At 37.7% G+C, this 26,982-nt stretch overlaps 1 protein-coding gene across 1 annotated transcript in view; it reads right to left on the bottom strand.

Moving 5' to 3' along the window:
* LOC131693633 (GTP-binding protein 1) overlaps positions 1 to 26,982 on the bottom strand; it is a 152,588-nt gene that overhangs the window by 20,050 nt on the left and 105,556 nt on the right. Inside the window, exon 2 of the mRNA XM_058981604.1 lies at positions 21,620 to 21,983. Coding sequence (XP_058837587.1) covers positions 21,620 to 21,872 — 253 coding nt within the window. The 5' untranslated portion in view covers positions 21,873 to 21,983. The remainder of the gene's footprint in view (positions 1 to 21,619; positions 21,984 to 26,982) is intronic.

The following is a 26,982-nucleotide window of genomic DNA, read 5'->3' as shown; positions in this document are numbered from 1 at the left end:
TTGTTACCTAATTTCGCTGAAAATCACAATTTAAGCTAATTTTGAGGTGCTGAGCTCATTTTTGATGTCAAAAGTCGAAAAATATTTAATGCATTTTTCCATACAGTGTCATTGAACCTTTCTTATAACTATGATCCCGTTTTCATGGTAGATTTTCCGTTACTGTTCACCAATGACAGCAATATCATAAAAAATGAAGAACACTAATTTAAACCCATTGTATAACATGTTGGTTTACTGTAGATTGTTTGCCTATTTTACACAAAACACCATGCACCTCCATATCAGCAACAAAGCTTCAAAATCTCCTTAAACCTTTTTGCGCACCTAGGCGCAGAACGAGACCATGATATTCGAAAAGTAGAGGTTATTTCCCATAGAATGTATTCTATGTGACCGTTCCGAAATGATTCCGAAATTTGTGCAGAATACATTAGTGAAAAAAGTATTTGTGATCTGACCACCTCAAACATATTTGAACTAAAAAGTCATAGTTCCAAGCAAAAATTTACCAAACTTATTTTATCCACTAATCAAGTTCTTTCGTTCCTCTACACAATGAAACTAGTTGTGCTAAAATCGGACCAAAATCAAAAGAGCGACATGCATTTGAAGTGAACAGAGCAATGGTGGTTTCGGAAATGAAAATCATTAAAAAGTCTGGACTTTGCTACGTTTACACTCATGTTAAAAATTGTGTTCTTATCCAATGATCATAAAATTTTGAATATACGTCATTCAATACATGAGAAATTCAGCAAAAATATCAATATTTCAGAAATAAATTTTTGAGGTTTTGGCCAGCCTCCAGCCACTGTGCGGCGTAGCAGTAACAGTGCAACATATACTTCTGGATTGCAGACGGTACGAGATGCAACGCAGAAACTGTGAATTTAAATCAACCATCAACGAAATACTGGGCCCAAGTATAATCGAAGAGAAAAAGCTCATAAGATTTCTGAAAGACACAAATTTGTTAAAAGATTTGTAAGTTTTTAACCATTCATCAATAAAGCATGGGATGAATGACCGTCAAAACGGTTAAAATCCCAAAAAAAAAAAATCACAGACGCCCACATATAGGGTGATGAGCCCATTTTCGCCATTTTTCTATTATCACCCTACCCATTTGAAGCCGTTGATTAGAGCAGTATCTGCCGTCTTTGTTCAAGCATTGAGTCAAATGGTAGCGCAATAATAGGGGCACTCGATTCGAGTTTTCATTGCGCTGTTCGCTGTTCACTGTTTTCAACGCATTTGTGTTATTATGTTGGTTCTTAACAACGAAGCAAAGCTCTTCATGTCAATTTTTACCAGTGATGCTATTCTCGCTCGTTGGCGCGTAAAAAACCTTTCGTTCACGCGAAATAGCGAGAACACTCTTAGTAGTCCATGCCCTTCGATCATTCACACTCGCCTGTGCTCTTAAATGCATTTCTCGCTTGCGAAATAACACAGCACACGAGCATTCGCGAACAAAGATTCCTAAAATTGCTACCTACTAGATGAAAGCTTGGGTTTCTCGCGAGCATTCCCGCTCGCGGTTTTGATTCACTTGGGCACGAACGATGAAGAACGCTGGGCATGCTATTCGTACACGACCGCGAACGAACGTACTTGATGTGCTTCTCGCTCGTTTCGCAACCCTGATTTTTCGCATTCCATTGATTGTCGAGAAATTAATGAATTAGTGCGGCACTCTGCTTAGTATGGTGAAAATAGGCACTTTACCCCACATAAACCGTCTAGAATGGACCGGTGAATTCTTCCGTGGGCTTGTCCGTGAGCTTAGTCTACAAATTTTTATGCTTAGGAATTAGTAGATTAAGAATCTAGCATTGCTGTAGACCCCGCTTTCTGGTAGGGGATTGATGCTAAGGGATACCCTAATGTCTGGCCTGAATTCTTATTTACATATCCAAATAGTGCCAGAATGATGCAGTATCCTATGGGTGAAGGTATTTATATTAAAATTAGACTAGTTGGAAGTCACTCGATACTTCGCCTTAGTTTCGCGTGATCAGGAATGTTTCAATAATAATATTTTAACGTTCCTAATTGTTTTGAAGAACCTTCACCCACGTGGACCAAACCGACAATTAATGTGGATAATTTCCCAATATAAGCAAAGACAAACCCGGGCACTTTTCAGAAGAATGTGTGTGCGGATGGGGTGATATGATTGATTTATCTGAATATATATATATATATATATATATATATATATATATATATATATATATATATATATATATATATATATATATATATATATATATATATATATATATATATATATATATATATATATATATATATATATATATATATATATATATATATATATATATATATATATATATATATATATATATATATATATATATATATATATATATATATATATATATATATATATATATATATATATATATATATATATATATATATATATATATATATATATATATATATATATATATATATATATATATATATATATATATATATATATTATATATATATATATATATATATATATATATATATATATATATATATATATATATATATATATATATATATATATATATATATATATATATATATATATATATATATATATATATATATATATATATATATATATATATATATATATATATATATATATATATATATATGGACTATGGACTGTGCTGCTGCATTGATTATTTCGTCGCTCAGTTCTTCTGCTGAGTATGACTGATTACGGTGAATCCGTTCTAGCAGGATATCTTCAAATAACGTCCAATTCGCTCTATCATATATCCATCGTCTTCGACGTCGAATCTCTTGTACAAATTGCGATAAGGTGATTATCACTGGAAAGTGATCACTCGTACGATTATCTGCGTCCACGTGCCACTGTAGTTTAGGTACAATTTGTGGTGATGCGATGGTTAGATCGATAGCCGAGGTGGTTCCACTTCTTGGTGTGTGTTCTCCAGTGTTGAGTATTATAAGGTTGTGTTGGGCTGTGAAGTCTTCAATTACAGCTCCTTTACCATCGTTTTTGCTACTACCCCAAAGTGAGCTGTGGGCATTAAAATCACCCATCAGGACAATAGGGGGTGGTAACTCGGTCACTAATTGTTCTAGCTCGTTGTGTAATTGGCCTGGGGCACTGTGACATGGGATGTAAATTGATACGTATGTGGCTTCGATCGGATGGTTTACCCTTGCGGCTACCACTTGTAAATTTGTGTTTATTCTCAGAAACTTATGTGTTAATGATTTGTGGACAGCGTGTGCTACTCCATTCTGGGCACAAGATGTTGGCCCCGGACGAATTGACTATTTGTACTCGCTTCTGTGAATTTTTTTCATTATGTCTGCTTGAGCGAGGCGCGATTCTTGTACAGCGATGATACCTGGCTGAAATTCCGATGCCAAAAGTTGCAATTCCGTATAGCGTTCTCTGATACCATTCACGTTCCATTGAATAGCGATACAACGTTCTGACGCGTTGTGTGGGCTGTTTGAAATTGCTGATCGATGTGATGATGTTCCTGAATTGGTTCCGCGGTGTGGTTTCTTTACTGTAATAGTGTTTAGGTCCTGGGTTTGCGTATCACTATTAGTCTCACCAGGAAGACCGGAGATTGGCTGAGACAGTGGCGTATTGATAGCCTTGTCTGCTATCCCCGGTTCGACCTCTGCCTGTGAAGACAGTGGAAGGGCTACTTTCTTCTCTTCCCTTCCAAGATGAGTGAGTGGATTTGTGTTTTGTATTGTAGTAGGGGTAGTGTGGCTTAGACTTGCTGGATTATACGTGTTTATAATAGATTGGTGAGAGCTGTCCATAAAGATCAAATAAATTGGTTAACATATACGCCTAGTTGGTTACTCCTGTCATTTCTTGATCTTGTTCATAATCGGATATTCCAGATGAATCATGAATGTGGTGTTTTGTGTCAGTTTCATCATTGCTGAATGAAATGTTTAATTCCTCGTTCTTTTGGATTTTGGGAGGTTTTGCTAATGGTTTGCAAAAAGGAACGTGTTTTGTTTGAATTCGTGGAATCTGAATCACGGGGGATGCTGCCTTGACTGCCACTACGTGTCTGTTGTCTAGTTAAAATACGATTTGGATCAACAAAAGTCTTTCTCGATGAGTGTGCAGTATCACATGGTGCTGTTTCTTCTGATCTGACTTGCTCTTTTTGCGGCTCGTTTGGCTGTTGTGCACGTTGAGTGTAACGGCTAAACTGTTCCTGCAGTTTTTTCTGGTTTTTCAGCACCTGTTTCAATGATTGTTGAAGATCTGTCACCTGTTTCCGTAATTCTTGATTTTCTTGATGCAGTATCTTGTTTGCTTGTTCTTTTTGAATGAGGAGTTGGTTAAGGGTGGTTATTTCATTGTTCGGCTTTTGTGCATCGATCAGTCTTTGCTGCACTACATTGGCGTACGTGCCTTTTGATTTTGTGACTCGGTTTTGGTGCGCTTTTCTGGCTTCGGCAAATGTTAGATCTTCGTCTACCTTTATACGGATTATCTCTACCTCCATCTTGTAAACTGGACATGAACGATCAGCAGGTGAATGGCTTTGTTCGCAGTTCTTGCAGAACGTGGGTTTATTACATGCTGAACGTTGTCGTTGGTTTCAATCAGTTCGTGTGTATCCGAGCAGTTTTCGCAAGTCATTTGGTTACTGCACTTGAATTTGGTGTGGCCGTAGGAGAAACAACGGTAGCATAGTAGAGGCGAAGGGTAATAAGGACGGGTCGGGACACGTAATAGGCCGAATTTAATGTATTGTGGGGGGACAGTTCCATTGAATGTTAAGATGATAGTTCCAGTGTTAATCGTTTTCTTGTCTGGAGTACGACGAGTAATTCTTCGGATGTTTATCACATTTTGTGTTTGTAGGTACTGCTCAATGTCTTTGGTATCAGTATCGGTACTTTATTTCGACCGGTGTGTCGTCGATTAGGTTTTTCATTGTGAGTAGTTTATCGACCTGGCTTTTGCTGCGAACTTGCAAAGTGTATCTGGCTCCTCGTGCCTCTGATATTGCACCATCGATTGGCCCTCCTGCAGCTAATTCAATGGATGTCTCAATCACTAATGGTTTCCTTGGCAGTGGTTTATCCTCGGTTCCTTGCAGTAACAAAAACACTACATCACCGTGCATATTTTGTGTGTCCATAAACAATGGTATCGTACGTCGATTTTTGTTGGGCTTATAATGTGCCTTTTCGTGGCCCTCAAGATCCTGATCATTTTCCTTGTTGCTTTCAATATCCGGTGGCTTAGCTTTCGTGGAGTTCGCCATGCCGGTCAACAAAATACTCCTGCTGCTCCAAGCAGCGAGGAGGGTTTTAGTAGATGCTCAATAACCTACGTTAAGAGCGCAAATAGTTGATGGAAATGAATTGCACGTATTTTGTTTTGATCACCGTTTTCTTGACTCACACTATCGAATGATTGCTGGGTCAACTGTGGCACGACACTCAGTTCAGGTATACTTCTCAAACTGCACGAATTCGAGTGCGCTTGTATTCTATGGCTAAACACTATGAACCTACGAAAGGGTTTACGCTTTTTAGTTTGCCAAACTACACCGCAACTCGTCAAAAAATGAGCAAATAAATGAATTATTGGCGAAATCGACCGCTTATTTCACAGTTGTACCTATATTCGGCAACAACAGTATGCAATTTACACGAAGAAATCCAAAAAAAAGCTAGAGCAAACGCGCGCGCGGGTAACTCAAGCTTGCTTCGACTCTCACTGGTCTGTGAATAGTTTCTTGTTTTTTTTTGGGGACGAGATAATCGTACGGAAGAAAGAATGCGTCGGACATGTTGGGAAGCGTATGGGAACGAGATTACGAAACTGAAGAAAGAATACAAAGTTATCGGTGGGAAAGGAAAGGGAAAGTTGACAACAGATTAATCAGTGAGCTAATAAAATTTTATGGGCTGGCGATTCGAAGAAACCCAAATTCTGTAGACCATATGCGAAATGCAATATGGGCTTCCCTTGAACACTTCTCGTCATCGAATGAAAATCCCCAACACTCAAGGTGTCCACCAGGCGAGGACAGTTGGTGCAAGTTGCGTCAGGCCGAAGCAAAAGGAACTTTAGAAACTTTCGAATATGTCAGGATCCCCATCGCTCCTTCCATTGTAGAATTAAAAACCCATTTACGAAACTATATCATCTAATGATTTATTAGCGCATACCTGGGCTAGGGCCTTAGCGCCAAAACTTTTGCACAAATTATGGCAGGCAGGTGGTCAATGTTGCGACTTATTTGGCAGTCAGCATCTTCAACCAAGGATTTTCTTCGATATTATAAGCTATGGAGGTGATGGTAATCACCTTGGGGACAGAAGCTGAAAGATGTGCTACTCGAATTGACGTTGAATGTATAACTCGTTCTGAACGCAAAGTGCGTGTCGCGGCAAAACAGGCCCCAATTCAACAGAGGGAGCAATCTTACATCACCTGAATATGGCATAGGTAAAATAGTGATACTCCGCTGAATACATTCACTAAAACATGTTTCCCAAAGCGCTAGAAGTATTATCTAACTAGTTTCCATTCCATTGTCTAACCTTCCGACAGTCACGCGAATTCACTGTGTACTACGTTCAGTTACTCCAGCGAAACCGTCTTTGAGCACCAGCGGCTGCTCGTTTAGAGAGGCATTAACACGGCTTCCGGGCGGTTAACCCATTATTGCCCAACTTATTTTTCATGCGCCTCACAAATTGAGTTTTCCGAACGGAAAAAAATGAAATGGTTATTCCAGTAAAATTATTTTTGTACACAAAGTAGCTGATACAAAAAGGAACAACTTGTGAAAATTTCAGATTAATCGATAAATTAGTTCCTGAGTTATCGTGATCGCCGCGAATGAACTTTTTAACAAAATGCAACTCCGAGATAATCCAGTTTTACTGTCGCTGCAGCGAGTTAACGGTCCAGCCAGGGTGGCCAGATAGAATTCCTTAATATCGGTAGGGTCACTAAAAGTTTATCGGTAGTTATCGGTAGGCCGGGTTGTTGTCCCAAAAATGTAGTGTTGACATACAATTGTAAAATAAAGAAAACACAGATCTCAGACCAAATCCAACCCAAAAAATGAATGTTGAGTAGGATGTGTCCAAAATCAATAAAAATCGGTAGTTTTCGGTAGGGATAACAAAATATCGGTAGTTTTGCCTTGGTCGTCTGTGAATCGGTAGCGAAGGCCAAAATCGGTAGGACTACCGATAAATCGGTAGGTCTGGCCACCCTGGGTCCAGCATATCAAGCACTACGCACCGCCTACGAGTGGTCAATGGGTAGCGGTCTATGAATAGCTGTAACTCAAGTTGTAGTATTCCGATCTTAATGAAATTCTGAGAAAATTTTCCTCAGCGTATGTAATTTCAGAATATATAATTTACAAGAATTCGATTTTTTTCTTCCTGACAAAAATGTGTAATCTCTTAAAGGAAAATTTAATAAAAACAAAACATAAACACCAGTTCAATCACTCTAATTTCTCTAAACGTATTCTGTAAGAGTATAGGAACAATATTGACTCATTGATAATGACCCTTCTGCGTTATTGCTTGAGTAATAGGAGTTGTTCTTAGCACCTACTACATATAGTAGGTTGGGCATTAATGGGTTAATTATCAAAATTTCAAAACAATATATCACAAATATATCAAAATATGTATCCGGATTATCAGAAAACTGATTTTTAAAATCATAAGTTTTTTCAATACTTTTGCTCATATTTTACTTAAAACTTGTCGAAAATTCTATAATAGACGCAAAACATCAGTCCTGATAGAAATGTTAGGTTGTGAGTGATAAATTTAACGAAAATAAACCAAACATTACATAAAAACGTGAATTTCAGAGGAATTGTTATAAAAATCGCTATAACTTTGTTACTTAAAGATATAGAGCTTTACTGTCTTCGACAACTTATCGTATTTTTGAACGTTCTAAAACTTTGCAGAAGACACCAAAGCACTATGATACGAAATAAAAAAGTTAACATCGCAGCGCCACGTATGAGGTGAAAATCCGAACTAATTTACATCTTCAAAATAAGGCGCAGATAAAACCAAGATACTTTGCTGAACATAGCAACTAAAAGAAATTCACTCCCAAAGCGCTAGAGGTTTTGTCTTGCTAATTTTCGTTCCTGTCCCACTGTGCAGTGGAGCATTCAATACACCAAACCAGATCAAAATAATTTTCAAGGTTTTTTGTTCAACAAAACGCTTATAGCTTAATAAAAAATGCATTGAAGGGTTCTGGAAGAAAACTTGTTCGAAACAATCCACCCTGAAATGATATTTTACTTTTTCGGTTGTTAAATTCATATTTTTAGATAAAATATATGAATAATTAAAATTATACGGATGGTCCTGAAATGAAATCTATATGGAACTTTTCGTAAGGATTCATGAACTAGTTCAAAATTTCAAAAGATCGACCAATTTTCTAGAGTGCTGATTTAGTCCAAGAAGTCGAATTAAAATATTTTGTAAACGTTTTTGCATGTTAAGAAAATATTGCTTCCTATCACTGGTTGTCTTCCATTCCTACTTGAAATCATTTGCCAATGTCTACGATTTTTTGTCCTGCAGGTCAGAAAGGATTAATAACCTTAAATATTCCACCTCTTTTGTAAAATTACTCGCAACACACCTTTCTGAAAATTTCTCTATTAAATCACAAAGATTATTTCTTGTAACTATGGTTGTAACAGTTCCGTCCTATGCTGCAAAATATATAATTTGATGAAAATTGCCTAATATTTTCAAATTGGTTTAAAATGCGAAATCGGCAATATTCGGTTGATTTTATTTCATTATTATAACAAGGAAGAACTGGTCTTTCATATGATATACTTCATTCAACCGGAAACTACCGGAAAATCAAATTGTTCAATTTCAAGTGAACTTGTAAATTTTCATTCTTATTTTTAATACGTATGTGCCTATGATGCTCGGTAAATATTAAGGTAACTTATTTGGATTAGAAATACACAATATGATTCTACAAGCCTCCTTTTACAACTACACTGGCTGTTTTGAAAAAAATCGCTTCAGATTCTCCTGAACTCTAAAGATTTGTGGATAAAATGTAACGCAAAAAGAAGCTGCGTTTGTATGTCGCGTGTGCTAACGTGTATGTAACTTTGCGTGTATAAATTCTATTTTATGACTATGTCTTTTCGTATATTCGCGTGTGTTCTTGGATGATCGTGCGCGGACCGTGAATCTGTTACTTAATTTTCGGTGTACGAAGAAAGTGAGATCCTCGATATCACTAGAGTTCCCGGTCATATTGCCATGTATGTTGTCTAGTGGATGTAAGATATTTTTTTCTTATCTTATTTGTCTTTTTTATTAAATGGTCTAATTGAATGCATGGTTGGTACCGAGGATAGAGACTTCCGGACGTGCCCGATTCATGATCGCACGAGCGCGGGAGTTTGTAGATTGACGCTTGAGATCGCGTTTGTAAGTTTATGAGTGCTGAGACGTTTGTCTTATCACCAGGGTGTTATGATGTTGGCGAGATCGCGGGTGTAGGTTGCCTGGGTGATTCGGAAGGGTTTAAGTTAACGTGTTTGTTGCGTGTATTTGACTTCGCTTGTATAAGTTGAATTTGGTAACTGTGTGACTAGTCACGTATTCACGTGTGTTCTTGGGATTCTATCACGTTCGCCCGAAAGCCGAATGACAATTGTCCGAATGTCACATAAACCAGAATGTCATTCACCCGAATGCCACGTACACCCGAAAGACATTCGCCCGAATGCGACATAAACCCGTATGCCATTCGCCCGAATTCCATAAACCCGAATAACATCGAAATATAAATTGAAAAAATTGATTTATTAAGCTGAAATACAATCTTTATCTCCTTCAATACTAAGAAGAAATTAACAATAAAGCTATATCAGTCAAATAGTTTATCCAATCACCTGGTTTGTATGATCTAATTAGGGCAGCCCTAAGTTTGCGCCGCTAAAACAACAAAGATGATCCATACAAAATTGAATCCATAAAAATGTTGTTTATGTTCCCTAAAACAAAACTGAAAACCTCTAAAACAGTGTGAAATCCATAAAAAAGGGTGATTTGATCCATAGATTATGTAAAATCGAACCATAAAATGGTCGCAAAAGAGCAATAAAATAGTAATAAAAGAGCAATTAAAGCAACCAAATGATACATTTTGCGCCATAAATTAACTGACATTGATCCATAAAATATTAACAATGTACATTAAAATACGCCGATATGTTCCATAATATCGACAAAAAAACAAAATAATTTTTCTTGGTCCATAGAAGATGTAAAAATTAACATTAGAAATGCTACGTATTGATTCATATATCGAACGTTAAATTATGGTTCATGGATATTTACAACGATCCATAACAAAAGAAAATGTAAAACGATCCATTTATATATGCTTATGCACCAGAAAAATGAAATTTAATGAATTCATGCGAAATTTTTGCTATTGGAACTAATAATAAAGTTTACTACATTTGGTTGTAATGTCAAACTACAACAAACAATGCATATATGCAATATATATTACTACAACAAACAATGCATACATTATAGTTAAACTTAAGCTTCCATATCCCACTAGTCAGGTAACTGACCTTAGCTAACCTGAAATCATTATGGCAACTTCAAACGGCAGGGTATCTATGATATTAGAGCGCTGAGAGTTACTGATACAGGCTGGCATGAGTCGCAAATACCAACTCTCTGAAGCGAAAACGGACACTTTATACACGAACACTGACTAATGTGGCTACGCCACATCGCTTTCTAGTGCACTGTCTAGTTCGCTGCCACTCAGTCGGCTTTTAACTAGCTATAGCCCCTATGTTTAAGTAAACCGGGCAAACGAGAGGACCACAGGTTCGCTTGCAATTCCAGTTACGGGTTAATCAATGTCTCGTCCAACGGATCCTCAGCGCCTTTGCGCCGCTTCGGATCCTTGGCCTCGGATATACGGCCAAAGTCGCATCATACTAGCTTCCAGTATAAGCTCACCTGTTAAAACACTGTCACTGTTATGAGTAGCACAACTTATTTTTTCAGTTTACCATACTTTGGTTAATAATTTTACATTTCCGCTCTCGGATGCGGAAATGTAAAATTATTATTTAGGTTAAATTAAATCGTTTTCGCAAAAATTCGCATTTAAATTGGACCTTTATCACTAAACTAGACTAAACTAGATAATTACCGATAAAAATATATATAAAGTGATATAAATTGTCCGTTTTCGCGTTGGTATTTGCGACTCATGCCAGCCTGTATCAGTAGTCTAGTAACTCTCAGCGCGCTAATATCATAGATACCCTGCCGTTTAAAGAGTTGCCATAATGATTTCAAGTTAGCGAAGGTCAGTTACCTGACTAGTGGGATACGGAAGCTTAAGTTTTCTAACTATAATGTATGCATTGTTTGTTGTAGTTTGGAATTTCAACCAAATATAATATACTTTATTATTAGTTCGAATAGCAAAAATATCGCATGAATTCATTAAATTTCATTTTTCTAGTGCATAAGCACATATTATTGGATCGTTTTACATTTTCTTTTCTTATGGATCGTTTTGTAAATATCCATGAACCATAATTTAACGTTCGATATATGAATCAATACATAGCATTTCTAATGTTAATTTTTACATCTTCTATGGACCAAGAAAAATTATTTGGCAAACATTTTCATCAAATTTATGGAATTTTTTCTAACATTTTATTGCTCCATTTTGTAATACCGTGGAACATTTTTGTCGATATTGTGGAACATATCGACGTATTTTAACGTACATTGTTAATTTTCTATGGATCAATGCCAGTTAATTTATGGCGCAAAATGTATCATTTTATGGAACATTTCCAATATTTTTATAGGTTGGTTGATTTTAATTGCTCTTTTTTACTATTGTAGTGCTCTTTTGCGACCATTTTATGGTTCAATTTTACATAATCTATGGATCAAATCACCATTTTGTTGCATCATTCACACTGTTTTATGGATTTTCAGTTGTGTTTTATGGAACATGGCAACTTTTTTATGGGTCGTTTTACAATTCTTTATGGATTATTTTAAATATTTTATATGTAAAAGTACATTTTCCTTTAATTAGTGGTTCTAGTTTTAGGTCCTTTCGTGAGTTTTTTTAATCTTTTAGCTGTTGGTTCCGCTTGCAGTGTACGTAAAACGTCTGTAATAGCGCTTTTCAATTATAAAAATTTAAAATTTCTTGATCCAAAAATTCAAAATTTTAAAGTTTTTGAAATTTAAAATTTTGAATATACTAATCTTTGAATTTTTAAAACTGCTTCAACACACCACAGAATGTAGGATTTCCACGATTTAACAAACCGTTTCATTTATTGTACCAGTCTTGCACATTATTGGAGGTCCTAGGACACAATTTCGAAAGTTAACCACAAAGCGGGGGGAAAGAGTGGTCCTCGAGTTTAGCTTACTGCCTACCGAAAATATAATTTTCACTAAGGTAAAAAAAAAAGATGAGCGCCTTTGGACAAATCGTTCTCAAGTCTTCGAGTGCCATTGGAATATCTTGATGAGGCAAAAAGGCCAAGGCAATAACTTGTTTGTAAATGAGTTGTATTCGGTGAGCTTTCGAATATTTTGTCTGACGATCAGGTTGTTTTGGTTTTCTGAAAAAAAACTTGTCTAGATGGAAGAAGCAAATTCAAAGCGCTGCTGATGTTTGATGATGGTCCCACCTCATACCCCCACAAAGGTGTGAGCTGAACGATTTATCTAAAAGATAATTAATATTTTGATCCATAACAAAACCAGTTAACAAAAAGAAATGGACTGGTTCAATTTGCAGACATAGCCTTTCCTTCAAAAGAACGTAACCAGATACATTTCGAATATTCCGCCAACAACCAGGGTCCATCAAGAAAATTTCCATTCCGGGAAGATACTTGATAGAATCGGGAATTGAACCCAATAGCTTTCATTTCCGATAATTCTCTGTAAGACTCCTGCCGCCTGACCAAGACATCGGTACTACCACCTGCTAAGGTGAGCAGTGACGAGCCTAGTGGCAGTGCAGAGTCCGGTCGAGTTATATCATCCACATCAGACCCCTTTATTGAAAGTTTCCTACCATTAACCCAAGGCAATCAAGGGATATTCCTATCCGAGAACACCCTTGATTGATCAGGAATTGAACCCGATATCTAGTAGTTATCAGAAGGAGTCATCAAGTCCCGTACTCAACGAGCTAACTCCGTTATTACCACTATCACAGCAATAACCGAAATTAACTCTATTGTCGAGCAAAGTCAACACAACTCCATCATCAAATCAGACCCTGATCACAACAAAAGTCTAAAAGCTTCGATTCAACCCGATGAGCTTTTAGTGCTTTTTTTTTTTCATACTAGCTTTTAGTGCTGGTCACCATGTTCGATTTCAAGTTAGTCTCTATCTGCTTAGCGCGCGCGTGGCTCAGACTTTTGTAGACATCTCATTATTTTTAATAACTTTAATAAACAAGTAACAAAAATCCATCATCATCATAGCGAATATAATAACTTAGTGTGACTAAATGCAAATAATAGAAGAGAAAAAAAATACAATCTTCGTGGTATTACATAGTTATTCAAATAACTCCAAAATATAAAAATTCAAAAAAATCTGTCTACAAAGCAGAGTTTACGTGTGAAATACATAGTGTTTTGAACTCCGCTAATGCTGCTGCACGTTTAATATGCCTAGGCATCGAATTGAAAAAAAGTTATTCCTTTGTACAAGGAGTTCTGTGATCTACTAAATAAAAAGGTTGGTGTTCTTGCATCCGACGCGTTTCTAGTGTTGTACCTATGCACATCATTGCCTCTTTCAATTCGATCACACAAATATCGAGGCAACATTCCATTAATAATTTTTAAAATGAACACCATTGTTAAGTAATAAATTCTTTGCTTCACAGAGAGCCATTGTAATGCGCTTAGCATGAAACTAGAGGAAGAGTATCTGTTACATTTTTAAAATTAATCGCATGATTCTATTTTGCAATCGCTGTAACCTCAATATTTGTGTTTGATTGGCAAGAAACAAAATGGATGGGCAGAAGTCAATATGTGGTGAAACAATAGATTTATATAATAAAATTTTACTACTAATTGTTAAATCATTTTTCAGACGACACAATATACCATACTTTTTAGCAATCTTTTTGATGACATTGTCGATGTGAGACTTAAAGGTTAACTTGTCATCAATGATTATTCCAAGATATTTAAATTCACTAACGAGATCAATAGTCTCACCATTTATTTCAACGTTAACGTCAGGCCTAGTATTATCCGAAGAGATGATCATATATTTAGTTTTAGCAACATTTAACTTTATTTGTTTAAATTTTAACCAACGAGCAAGGGAATGCAAATCTTCGTTCAAATGCGCCACGGCTTCATCTATATCCTTAGCTGCAATGAACAGAACAGTGTCGTCAGCAAACAAATTTAAGTCACAAAATCGTAAAACTCGCCTCATGTCATTTATATACATAATAAATAAAATAGGACCTAAGACACTACCTTGCGGCACTCCAAGAGGATTGCCGAGAGGACTAGATACAAAATCGTTGAAACTAGTTTTCTGAGTTCTATCACATAAATAGTTTTCAAACCACTTATGTGCTATCCCTCCGATACCAAATCGCTCTAAAGTTTTCAAAAGTAACGGTCTCGAAATTGTCTCAAAAGCGCGTTTCAGATTTAAAAATACAGCAAAAATAGTCTCTTTAACCTCGATTTTCTCTTTCCATTTTGCTAACACTAGATTCAAAGCGGTTTCGCAAGAGTGTCCCTCTCGGTATCCCGATTGCTCCGGAATTAGCAAATTATTATTATTCACATAACTCATCAGCTGGCCCTTAACAACAAGTTCTAAAATTTTCTCTAATGTGTGCAACATGTTAATGGGGCGGTACTCTTCGGCTTTATCCGTCCCAGTACCTTTCACAAGTGATTCCTTCCAAACTGTCGGCACGTGCCCAGTTTGTAGCGATTCATTTACAAGGTCCAGCAGATCGTGTCCGATGACATGAAAGCAATCCTGTATCACTTTTGCGTTTACATTATCGATACCAGCCGATTTTCCCAAAGAAAAACAAATATCTTTCAATTGTTCAAAAGTGATTGGGTGAAATCCATCAAATCTACAGTTAATATTAATCGGCTGTGTTATTTCCTTTGATTGATCAGTTGCACACTGTTAACGAAATAACTTCAATTTTTCAGCTATTATTTGCTCAGATTGTTCTTCTACCCCGTTAAAAGTTATGGACTGCGAGGAACTAGGTTTAGGTTTAATTAAATTCTTTAGGATTTTCCATAACTTTTTGCCGTTGTTTTGATGTTGATCGATCTTCCTTTGAATGTACTCACATTTGGTCTTTTTCAAAGCTCGTGAATAAATATTTCGCGCGTGTGTGTACCCATTCCAAAGACGTTCACTATTAGTTCTGCAAAATTTCTTGTACTTTCTATTCCTTTTACGTTTCAGGCGCAAAGGATCTAAAGAACAGCTGGTAGTTCGAGTTATTTGAATTAACAAACTTTTGAGAAACTAAACTATTTGTACACTCTTTTAACACATTAGTTAGAACAGCTGCCTTGTTATCCAAATTTCCATTCAATTCCGTAAAATCCAGGCTTCTCGAAACTAGTTGAGACATGGCTTGTTTCGAATATCTTTTCCAGCACTTAATTTTAACTTTATCCTCCTCATGGTTTGGTTCATTCTCCAGCAAAATTGAAATTGTCTCATGACCTGAAATTTTACAGTCGGCCTCTACATACGAATAAACCCCATCAAAATTGAAATACACGTGATCTATCAATGTTCTATTGTGTCTGGAAGTTCTTGTAAACTCACTAACCGTTAGCTTGAAATTGAAAAACTCTGCCAACTGCTTCAACTGATTCGAATTTTGATCGTTGAGCCAATCAATATTGAAATCGCCCGAAATTACATTAAGTTTGCTTAAATCAACGAAATTCTCCCACCAGTTTTCTAAAATTTATAAAAATCGTCGATCGCTAGAACTAGGAGAATGGTATACTACTGCAAAGTTTCCCATCTGCATGCCTCTTTCAACTGATATACCCAAGAACCAATTATTATCAACTGTTTCGTTTAACCGAACGTTGAATTTAATCGATTCTTTGGCGTAAATAGCAACTCCACCGGTATGTCTGGAATGAGATAGGCAAAAAGCAACTTTATAACCCGGAATGCTATACTGATCAAATGCATCAGCATCAACAATATGTGTTTCTGATAGAAAAACCAACAATGGACGTTTGTTTTCTACAAGATGTCGCATTGCAACAAAGTTTGTAGACAACCCAGCTATATTTAAACATAATATTTCAGACAGCCTCCCGTTTGTTAGTTGCTATTCACTCAACAAAACGTTGCTTTTTTCGATTCTAGCAGTCTCCGATATACTGAACACTGCTTACTAAATGCCGCATGGTTTACGTCCAAATTCATTTTGCGTTCACTATTCTTTTTTATTCAATTTACACATTTAAAATCAGTTGACGAGCATTCAGATGTTCTATGTGCTCCATTACATCTGGAGCATGTTTCTTTATTAACGCATCCCGTACTCTTATGACCAAATTCTCCACAGTTGAAGCAGCGCAGCACGTTAAAGGCCTCTAAAACAGAACACCTATCCCAACCAATGTTCACCGTACGGGCTGACATCAGGCCGCTATAAGTGTTCTTATCAACTTCAATTATAACATTGTATTTGTTATATTTGAAGCGTGGATTTTCAAAATTGGCAACAACTTTAACATAATCGACCGGAATGCCCTCATTCTGATTCTTTAATAAGTCAACGAAAACTTCCTCAGAGTATCGATCACTCATCCCCATTATTTTCAACTTCGGTTTACCGGGTATCGGTATAACAGCATTATACTTTTCACCCAGATTGCTTACAATGTTTTCTTTCACCGATTCAATATTATCCCGAGTTGCACACTCCACAATAATCGAGCCATCTTTACCGTTTTTAAAGTTGCTAATTTTGTGCACCTTTGGATCTAATTTATTTTTTTATTCATTCCTCGTGTCGTCACTCGATTGCAACGGCTCGACTGGTTTAATCACAATGACCGGGCGAGCCTTACGTTTCGTTTGACTTCTAGTTCTAATTTTATTCGTCCCAGTAGCTCCCGACAAAACATTCGCGTAAGTAATTCTACTATTTTTATCAAAAACCTCGTCATTATTTCCATCATCGTCTATTTCAATTAACATCGGTTCATCTTCTTTATTCGTCAAAATTTTTCGTTTTCTACTGGGATTCCCGTCAGATTCAGAATAAACCTTCCTATTACTAAAATTCCTCTTTCTGTTCATTCCAACTAATTCAATTTCATGCTTAACATTTTCATTAAAACATCTTTTCAAATCTTCCAACTTTTTGGCAACACTGTTTTCCAAGCTAGCCAATTTACTCTCGAGAGAGTTGTTGAAAGACCTGATGAGTTTTTCTATTCCGTTTTCTACTGCGATGTTTATCTGTGCATCGATGTTTTTTCGGGTATCAGTGAGAGACTCAGAAATGGAAGCGAATTGTTCGATCCTCTTATTCAACTCAATGTATATCGAACTGACATCCTGCACACCAGAAGACTAATCTGATAAACACTTCGCACACTTGTAGCAAAGACTTGCATTATCAGCCACCCAATTTACCATGGCCTTTGTTAACCCGGAACATTTTTGATGATATTTATCACCGCAAAAAAGACATACAACAAGGCCTTCGGCGAGACTCACCGTGCCCGTACACTTTGCACACAGGCCGCTCATTATAGGCAAATTAAACTACAGCTGGAGAAGAAAACAAAGAACAATATAACACTGCGTCTTCCACTGCGAGCAAGCTTATAAAGCCAGCCGCAGCGAAATGAAATCTGAAAATCACAGAACAATAACAGTCTGTATGACTACACACTATACTTATCAGAATGATATTTCGATTAGCAATAGGCGCTCACAAAGTTTTCAACGAAAAGTAAAGTATTTCACGCGATTTAACCGATTGATGTTTACGCACTCTTTCACACAAGTTACCATATTCACTTTCACAAAAGCAAACGAAAAAAGGAATCAACCGCAAGGTTTGAGTAAACCGGGCTAACAAGTGGATCTTTTATTTACTTGCGACAGCTATTTGGCATATAGATTTCTATAACTGCTCTTATTTAAAAAAGCAAACCTCATTTTTGAGTAAACCGGGCTAACGAGTGGATTACCAGTTTGCTTGCCAGAGCTATTTGGAATACAGATTCAAAGAACTGCTCATGTTTGAAGGAGAGTGGGTTTCCCCATATCGCTACGGTTCCCAGTCATGTTGCCATGAAACGTGTTGTCTAATAGGCAGTGGCGGATTCAGGGAGACGGTCCTGGGGGTCCGGACCCCCTCCGAAATTTTTTTCCTAGTTGAGAAATTTTGAATTAGCTTAAATTTTATATTAGTTTCAAACCCAAAATCATTCCAAACCAAATTTAACCAACAAACCTGGTATTCATTAAATGAGCTTGTTACATATTACGAAGTGTACAATATTAATTTAAAAATCGAAATTTTGGACCGCTCCCGATTTTTTTTTCTGGATCCGCCCACGCTAATAGGTATGAGTAAGCTAACAAACTCTAACGAAAAAATCCGTATACCATTCTGCAACGAAGCGCGATCGTTCACCACAGTCAGGCACACAGTTTGCACGGTGTACGGATTTTTTTCGTCAGAGTTGGTGAGCTTAGGTATGAGCATATTTTCTTGATTCATCCATCTGGCATGGGTCTAGTCTTCTAGGATCGACTTCCGGACGGACGTGACCGTGATCGTGTTCGTGCGGCAATTTTGTAGGTTCCCGCTTGAGACCGCGTTTGAGAATTTATGAGTGTTAAGACGTTCGCTCTATCACCGAGGTGTAATCATGTTTGCGATATCGCGGTCGAAGGGTGCGTGGGTGGTCGCGAAGAGCTCAAGCGTTTGTACGTTAGCGTGTTTTAACGTGTGCTAGCGTTCACACATTCGCGTGTGTTCTTGAATAATCGCGCAGACCGTGAATCTGATACTAAATTTTTAGTGTGCAGTTCCGGTCATGCCGCCGCGGAACGTGTTATCTAGTGGATATGGGCGTTATTTTTTGACGGGTCCAGCTGAAGGCATGTATAGAATGGCAGCATAGGACTCGAAAAGAAGGCACAAGATACAACTAATATTACGATCATCACCTGATAAATATACATTAATACATCAAACACTACTTTTACTTGAATAGCCAACCACCACATTTTGCATATACTTTCTCATTTATCTAAGAATTCTTGGTTATTTGTTGGTTATGAGCTGGTAGAGAGGAAAAGTATAATACAGAAAATAGGCTAACAGGTAGTATAACAATACAGCAGCCATTCGGTAACTGGGCGCTCTTTAACTGGGCTGCTTTTTAACTGGGCGTTCGGAAACTGGGCTATAGCCCAGTTAAAAAGCAGTTAAACGTCAAAAACAGACGACAAATGTATTTTGACATTTTGATGTCAAACTTTGCAAGGGGTAAGCGAATGGAAAGTAAGGATGACAGATGAATGTAAATAATTATTATTTATTTTAATGCATATATCTCGACAAACATATGATTATATTTGTCGAGATATGTAATAAATTATGATTTTGTTGAGGATATGTTATAGGTCGAGATAAAAGTAAATATTTTCAAGTCTATTGAATATAAAGAATACTCTTCTATATTCTACTATGTTTAAGCAATGAATTGCCGAAAAGGACCAACAATCATTATAAGGTAGTACATTATTAATGTAGCTGAGGATGCGTTTGGGACAGGTACGCCATATCTCGTGAGGCGTCATAGGATGCCTTCCGAAGTATCGCTCCCTTCGAAGAAATAGTACTGCACAATGGCAGAGAATATTTTCCGAGCTCTCGGGCTCGTAGTTATAAAATCGACAAATGTCATCTTGACTTTTGCCAATTTTTTTCAGATGATACTTAGCAGGACAATGTCTCGTAAATAAACCTGTGATTATACGTAAGTCTTTACGTTTTAGATCCATTAGTTTTTTGGCTTTCGTTGTATCTGGATGTATGAATTTCTTAGCTTGTCGAGCGCCTTCTACGTTACGCCAGTCGTTTAGTAGTTGGTCTCTTGCACAAGTCGAAAGTTCTAGTTTAATGGCACAGGTAGATATACCTAGAAATGGTTCTGGTCCAACAAACATGTTTGATGAACCACGCCTGGCTTATTCGTCGGCCACTTCATTACCATCGATTCCTTGGTGGCCAGGTACCCAGAATATCATTACTTTATTCCGAGTTGCCAGTTGTTGTAAAGATGTGATGTACTCCCAAACCACATTTTGACGACCTTAATGCAAACAGTGCTGCTTGGCTGTCCGAGAAGATTGCGATTTTTGCATGTCTGTAGCTTCGTTTCCTACAGACCTCCGAGCAGGTGTATATTGCATATACTTCTGCCTGGAAAACTGTAGGCCACTTTCCCATTGATATCGCTTCTTTAATTCTTGGTCCGTAGACTCCCGAGCCAGTCAGCTCACCCAGTTCAGAACCATCCGTATAGAATGATATTGTACCTTGAGGTAGTATAGGACCCCCTACATCCCACATCTGACGATCCACTATGTGGACCTCATATGAGATATCGAAGTTCGGTTTAGCCTCCATTTTATCTTGAACTGTGCATAGGGTTTAGTTTGAGTTCCTTTATTATACTCAGCTGTTACCTTTGTTACCTACATAGATCCTTTGGTATTAAAACTATTCATGTAATGATCAATCAAAATAATATTTTCGAACATTGCGGAAAAAATGTTAGTTTCCTCATTTTGTCCACATCCTGGCGCTATGTTGTTTTTTCACTTGTTATGTTTTACCAATTTCCAGTAATAATCACAATTGAGTTCTACAAGATGACGACACGAATGAACTCATGATGAACGACGTTCATGTTTGACAATTCTCGGTGGTTTGTTTACTTTGTCAGTTGCAAGAGTGCGAGTGCAACGGGTGCTCATCAGTTACATTCGAACTCTCGTAACTCCCATGTAAACAAACCATCGAGAATTGTGAAACGAAGTTCATCCGGCTCATTTTGTGGGATTGTGTCGCTTGTTGTAAAACCTAATGTTGAAGATAATGATGTAAACCTAACAGAGCATCGCAGATCCCTCGGTAATTTTTGACATTTGACAGGTCAGCCCAGTTAGCGAGCGGCATTCGCTAACTGGGCTGCGCTCTTAGCCCAGTTAGCGAGCGGCATTCGCCAACTGGGTTGCGCTCGTAGCCCTGTTACCGAACAGTTGCTGTAATTGATTGCTAAAATCGTCTACCGGACATCCAGGAACCACTTTGTGATCCCAACGTCTTTGACATTCTTATTTAGAGATATTTTATCTTTTCGCAGTTTTTCATGTAAGTTTGCAATGTGTCCATAAACAATTCACTTACCTTCTCCGACACCAATTTCGTACACCGTCTCACCACGATTATCAGCAATTCTTTCTTCCAATCTTTTGCTTAAAGCTTCGTACTGCTCTTCGGTTGGACTAACCAGCACAGTTTTTCCTCGTATGCACGAATAGTCAAGTTTAGGTTTATCAACAGATCTGGGTCCGAACACTCCAGTTGAACAGGTTTTGGCCGGTCCAAAGCTCGGTGGGGTAGGGATGGTAGCTGTCATTTTTACTGTTGTAGATTGCATTCTGTAGTTTCAGTCGTTTCCTTCATACGATTCAAATACATCACCTTTTTTGAGTAATTGTTTCCAAATATCAAGTTCTCAAACACGAATTATGACGACACAGCATACGGTCTATTGAAGAAAAATAGGTGAAAATCATTACCTAAATTAGCGCAGTGAAGACCCGTTTTTATCAGCCCCTTGGTGAATTTTTGGCTGATAAAACAGGGACATTGATAAAATCGGGACATATATTTTTCTTTCTTTTTAAGAAACCGAAGCTCTTAAAACATTCTTCATTAGTTCCTGGACATAACCTCATAACCTTTCCTGATTATTTAGCTTAACTCTTTATAAGGCCCAGAGTTTGGGGCTATTAATGGATGTTATATTAATAGAAACACGGTTCTTTCACTTAGTTTAGAATTTATTTACATTTAACAAACTGTTTTGAAAATATACTTGGTTAGAAAACGTCAGTCTTCGTAATGTCTGATGTATTTCCAACGAGATTAGTGGAAATATAAAGACAAATCGAGCTGGATCGGAAATTCAGAAAGAAATTAAGGAGGGATACTGGTTATTACCCCTGGATTATGAGGATAAGTTGAAAAATGAGACCACCGATTACAGATGTTCATTTATTTCATTTTTTTTCTTTGCAATTTTTACCACTCATAAGCAAAATTTTCGGATTAAAAATAGTTGTTTTCACAAATTTGCATCGCCAACTTATAGAGTCTAGAGCTAGGGGCAGATCACTTGTGATACATTTTTAAAAATCAGCGAAATTAAATGCATTTATTTCCATCAAAATAGAAATTCATAATGTATTTTGCGTTGCGTGCAATGTTGTTTGCGTTGCGTGTAAGACGTCAAAACCCTACAGAAAAACTAGCCCTACATTTAACAAAACGTCGAACAAAGTGGATCAGCGTAGGACGTTTGTTAAACAAACTTCTCGGCGAGGGAGTGCAAAGCTGATGCAAAAATGGAAATTAAATGCATTTTTTCTAATTTGATGCAAATTTGTTATACATTCTTAGAGTGATCTGCCCCTAGGTCTAGAGTATTTTAGTAGTAAATTGAGCTAATTTTATTGCCCAAAAGGAAATCTGACACTTTTCACTGCATCTCAAAAAAAGTTGCCAGACTGGGGGTGGGTGTAGCGTAGTTGGTAAATCGATTGCCTTGTACGCAGCGCACCTGGGTTCGAGTCCCGACCCCGCACGTACACACAGAAAAATTATTGGTAAAAGTAAGAGTGTTCTGCCAACGACACGACCAGAAACTCCATGAAACAATCCGAAGAAAAAGTGCCCGAGTCATTTACCGCCATTTACCTGCACATTGAATTACCCCTCGATGCGAACAAAAAAAATTTTTTTTCCAGCAACACTTCTTTGCTTAATTGATTTCTTTTCAGTTGGTGTGCATAGCAACGATCAAAATATAAACAAAGAAAAATCAGCCAGTACCATCGGAAAACTGCAAAACTGTGCTTTCCTGGGTAAGAGAAATAATATTTTTAACCAGAAAGTAATTTAAAACGCATTTTTTTCACTTTCACATATGCTGCAAATATATAAATTATCGAAAGCATATAATTAAGTCGCGTTTATTTGCGTGTTACGCATTCAATATGAAAATTTACTGCTTCAGATTTCAGAGCCATCCACGAAACCGCGAAGTAAAATAAGGCTGTAGAACAACTCAAAACGAGTGTGAAAAGAAGACAAACGGATCGTGGTGATTAATCGTCAATATGCGCAGAGTACAACCCAATCAACAACCTGCTCATAGTAGATGCTATCGAAGAATTTGTTTATATAGACCATACAACCCATAATGAATACTTCAAATACTGTCCGAGCTGTTGCAGTGATCATCGGGTTTTCGGAACACCAGTTTTAGTGGGATCCTTTGTCCAAATCGTATCTATTTTGTGATGGTATCTAGTCCCAAAATGCATCTAGTGGGTACACTAGGCGGATGCCGGAAAGAAAACCCAGTGTTGCAGCAGAGCGCAATTTTTAGTTGTCCCCTCGCCACTCATTTATACATTTCTGCTATTGTAATTGAGCCTGTGATATAGAGCAATAATAAAATCAGTTCAGTCTAAGTCAGCCACCGCCGGCGGCGGTCGCTTGATCGCAGTTCTTTGTCTCCTTTCTATTTCTATCACAGTCCGTCTTTGTGCTGTTTTCCATACGTTGGAGTTTTGTGCGTCGAAAGTCGGATGGCAGGAAATGGATCCTACCGCTGAGAACGATCATTGGTGCCGTGACCAGGATTTCAACGTGCCACAACAACCTGCCACCCGATAGTTCTAGTAGAATCCTTGGAGGACAATCGGCTACGGAGTTATTTCGCGTCACTTCAGCTATGCCGGTGTGGGTAAGAATGCAGCCGCTTAGCAATATCAACCCCCTGCGGTGCCAAGTCGGTGTGGGCGTACTTGTAGCCGCTTAGTGGAACGCATTACTACTCCGAGATCAATTCCCAGTTGCACGAATCGCAACATCCCCAAATGCGTTCATCAACAGCAAGTGTACCGTCGAAGTAATTCTTTACTGCCAGCGTGTCACCATTAGGGGTTCTATTGTACAACAGAACAACAATGAAGGAAACGCTTCATAGATAATCTTCCAGCAGTACCGTCAACAGATTCAGTTAATACTCGGTCATTTTTAGTGCAACTGATTATTGGAAAACATTCGTTTTGGTGGGGGAGGATGTTGCGGCAGAGCGCAATTTCTAGTTGTCCCCTCGCCACTCATTTATACATTTCTGCTATTGTAATTGAGCCTGTGATATAGAGCAATAATAAAATCAGTTCAGTCTAAGTCAGCCACCGCCGGCGGCGGTCGCTTGATCGCAGTTCTTTGTCTCCTTTCTATTTCTATCACAGTCCGTCTTTGTGCTGTTTTTCCATACGTTGGAGTTTTGTGCGCCGAAAGTCGGATGGCAGGAAATGGATCCTACCCCTGAGTACGATCACCCAGCGGATACACAAGACGGTCAGTTGAATCCCTCAATATAATAATATCAGTGCTGATAGAAATCGTTTTGTACTTGGGTTCCAGCTTGATGCTCGCTGAACCGCCGTCGGCTCATGCTACAATACAGGAAACTGCAAATCGTGACCATCATTTTGGAATAAAATGACTTATTGTGTGGTTTTCAACCTCCCGCTTTTTAATAGAAATGTAAACAGCATTCATGCAATACAATACAGCTCTTCGATAATCTTCTGGTACTGCTATTGCAGTCACCGTATTTTATAGATTTATGTGGGCAATGATTTTGAAAAAGGCATTTAAATATAATTATCAAATTTACAGTAAAGTCTTTCTACTTGGGGATACGTAGCTCAAAACCTTACATAAATAATTCGTTAGCGTTAGGGTTAGTTTCTAGGTTTCCCAAACGAAAACGACACTACACGGCACGGCCGATTTCACATAATATTTTTTAAACTGTTAATGGTCTTTGCTGGCGAGATGGACCGTGAACGGTTTTAGCCGTCTGTCAATTCAGATAGACCAAAGAAAAAATAAATAAATGGTTTTTGCATGGAAACGTTACGGTACGCTGATATATGGAATTAGAAAATCACATCACGATCCAACTTTAGGGAGGAATAGCAATAATATCTGGTCGGCATCGTTGTATGGTTTGATGGAACGTCGCAGGTGTAATATTTTCATCTCGATGCTATCATCATTAACACGTCACAGTGATCTGAGAAAAATAAACTCGTCGATATTTTTGATATGTATACTACCCGACGTTCTGTAAAAGTCTGCCTGTGCATTCATTTGACAGTTTTTTGTAAGTTCTATTCTTTCAGCTTTCTATATGCGATCTGACTCACTGATGAGACACTACTAACAGCGTATACGAGAGCATGTAAGCGTAATATACTTGGGCCTATGGACAACTTATCAAATCCAAATGAAAAACAATGTTTTCCAAACGGACAACCCATATTTTCAAAACAACATTTAAAGCCGTTAAAAACGTAATTGCTGTAATGTTTGAAGAAACACTTATATACCTCCATTTTGTGTGATTCTTACTCTTGTCGTTTTCATTGAAAAACGCCGGGGCAGTGGATTACACTGATTTTGCACTTTCTAGCAAAAGTGGGAATGAAACACGTCTAGTGTCCTACTCTTCTGCTAAAAAATACAACACCAGTGCAATCCACTGCCCCGGGGTTTTTCAATGAAAAAGCCCATCTGAATACAGTCTAAGTCAAGTTCGTTTCAGTCTGATTTGAGTCACAGTCGGTACCATCGTTGACAAACCTCTTCCACGCCTGTATCTTTCCATTCGAAGTCGCCATCGCCAAATGTTCTCAAAATTTCAAATATCCGATAATCTATTCCATTTTATCTTTTCCCGAGAGTTGCCAAACTTGTCAAATTGTGTGCTTGTACTTAGGGTAGGACGTCCTGTTGTGTTTCAGCATCATTTTCACATCCAGAAACCTGGTAAGTCTTCGGAGCGAGATATTTCAAGGGTAGGTCGTCATTTTATCAGAGAGAACGCACAACGTTGAACGACTGCAGGCCAATGTTAAATGTTTTTTCTGTGACAAACATAAACAACGCTGCGTTGTACAATTTAAACAGTCTGAATAAGCCTTAGTGACCGAGAAGAGCTGGTGCGCTACACCGGTATAGCCGGTACAACAATTTTTCAAATCTGGATGCAATCGATCTATCCCTTTTTTGGACTACATCGGTGCAGCTAAACGAAAACGCTATTAGTTTGTTATACCTGCTCTGTAATTTGCCTTAAACCTGGATTTTGCGCTTAGTTCAATGAAGTATTGGATGTATTCCGTAGTATGTCGAGCTTCGTAACGCTGGTGCTTTTGTACATCTTCGAAGTTTTCCTCATATTTACCAGGATCTTTTAAGTAGGCTAATCACTTTTCCAAGTAGTAAATATCGGCATCGCAACGCATCGACGGAGCCTGTATGCATAATATGCAGTTCGATTTCTTGCAGTGGATTTTAAACAATCGTCGATGTAAGAAGAACCTGTTACATACGTATTACTTTCGTTACCTCTAGAATATTTATTTTGGAGGGACTGTTTTTGCTTTTCATTTGTTGAT

The sequence above is a fragment of the Topomyia yanbarensis genome, chromosome 3 (genome assembly GCF_030247195.1).
Source record: "Topomyia yanbarensis strain Yona2022 chromosome 3, ASM3024719v1, whole genome shotgun sequence".
NCBI classification, from domain to species: Eukaryota; Metazoa; Arthropoda; class Insecta; order Diptera; family Culicidae; genus Topomyia; species Topomyia yanbarensis.
The sequence above is the reverse complement of the archived record's forward strand: the minus strand, read 5'-3'. Positions and strand labels throughout refer to the sequence as shown.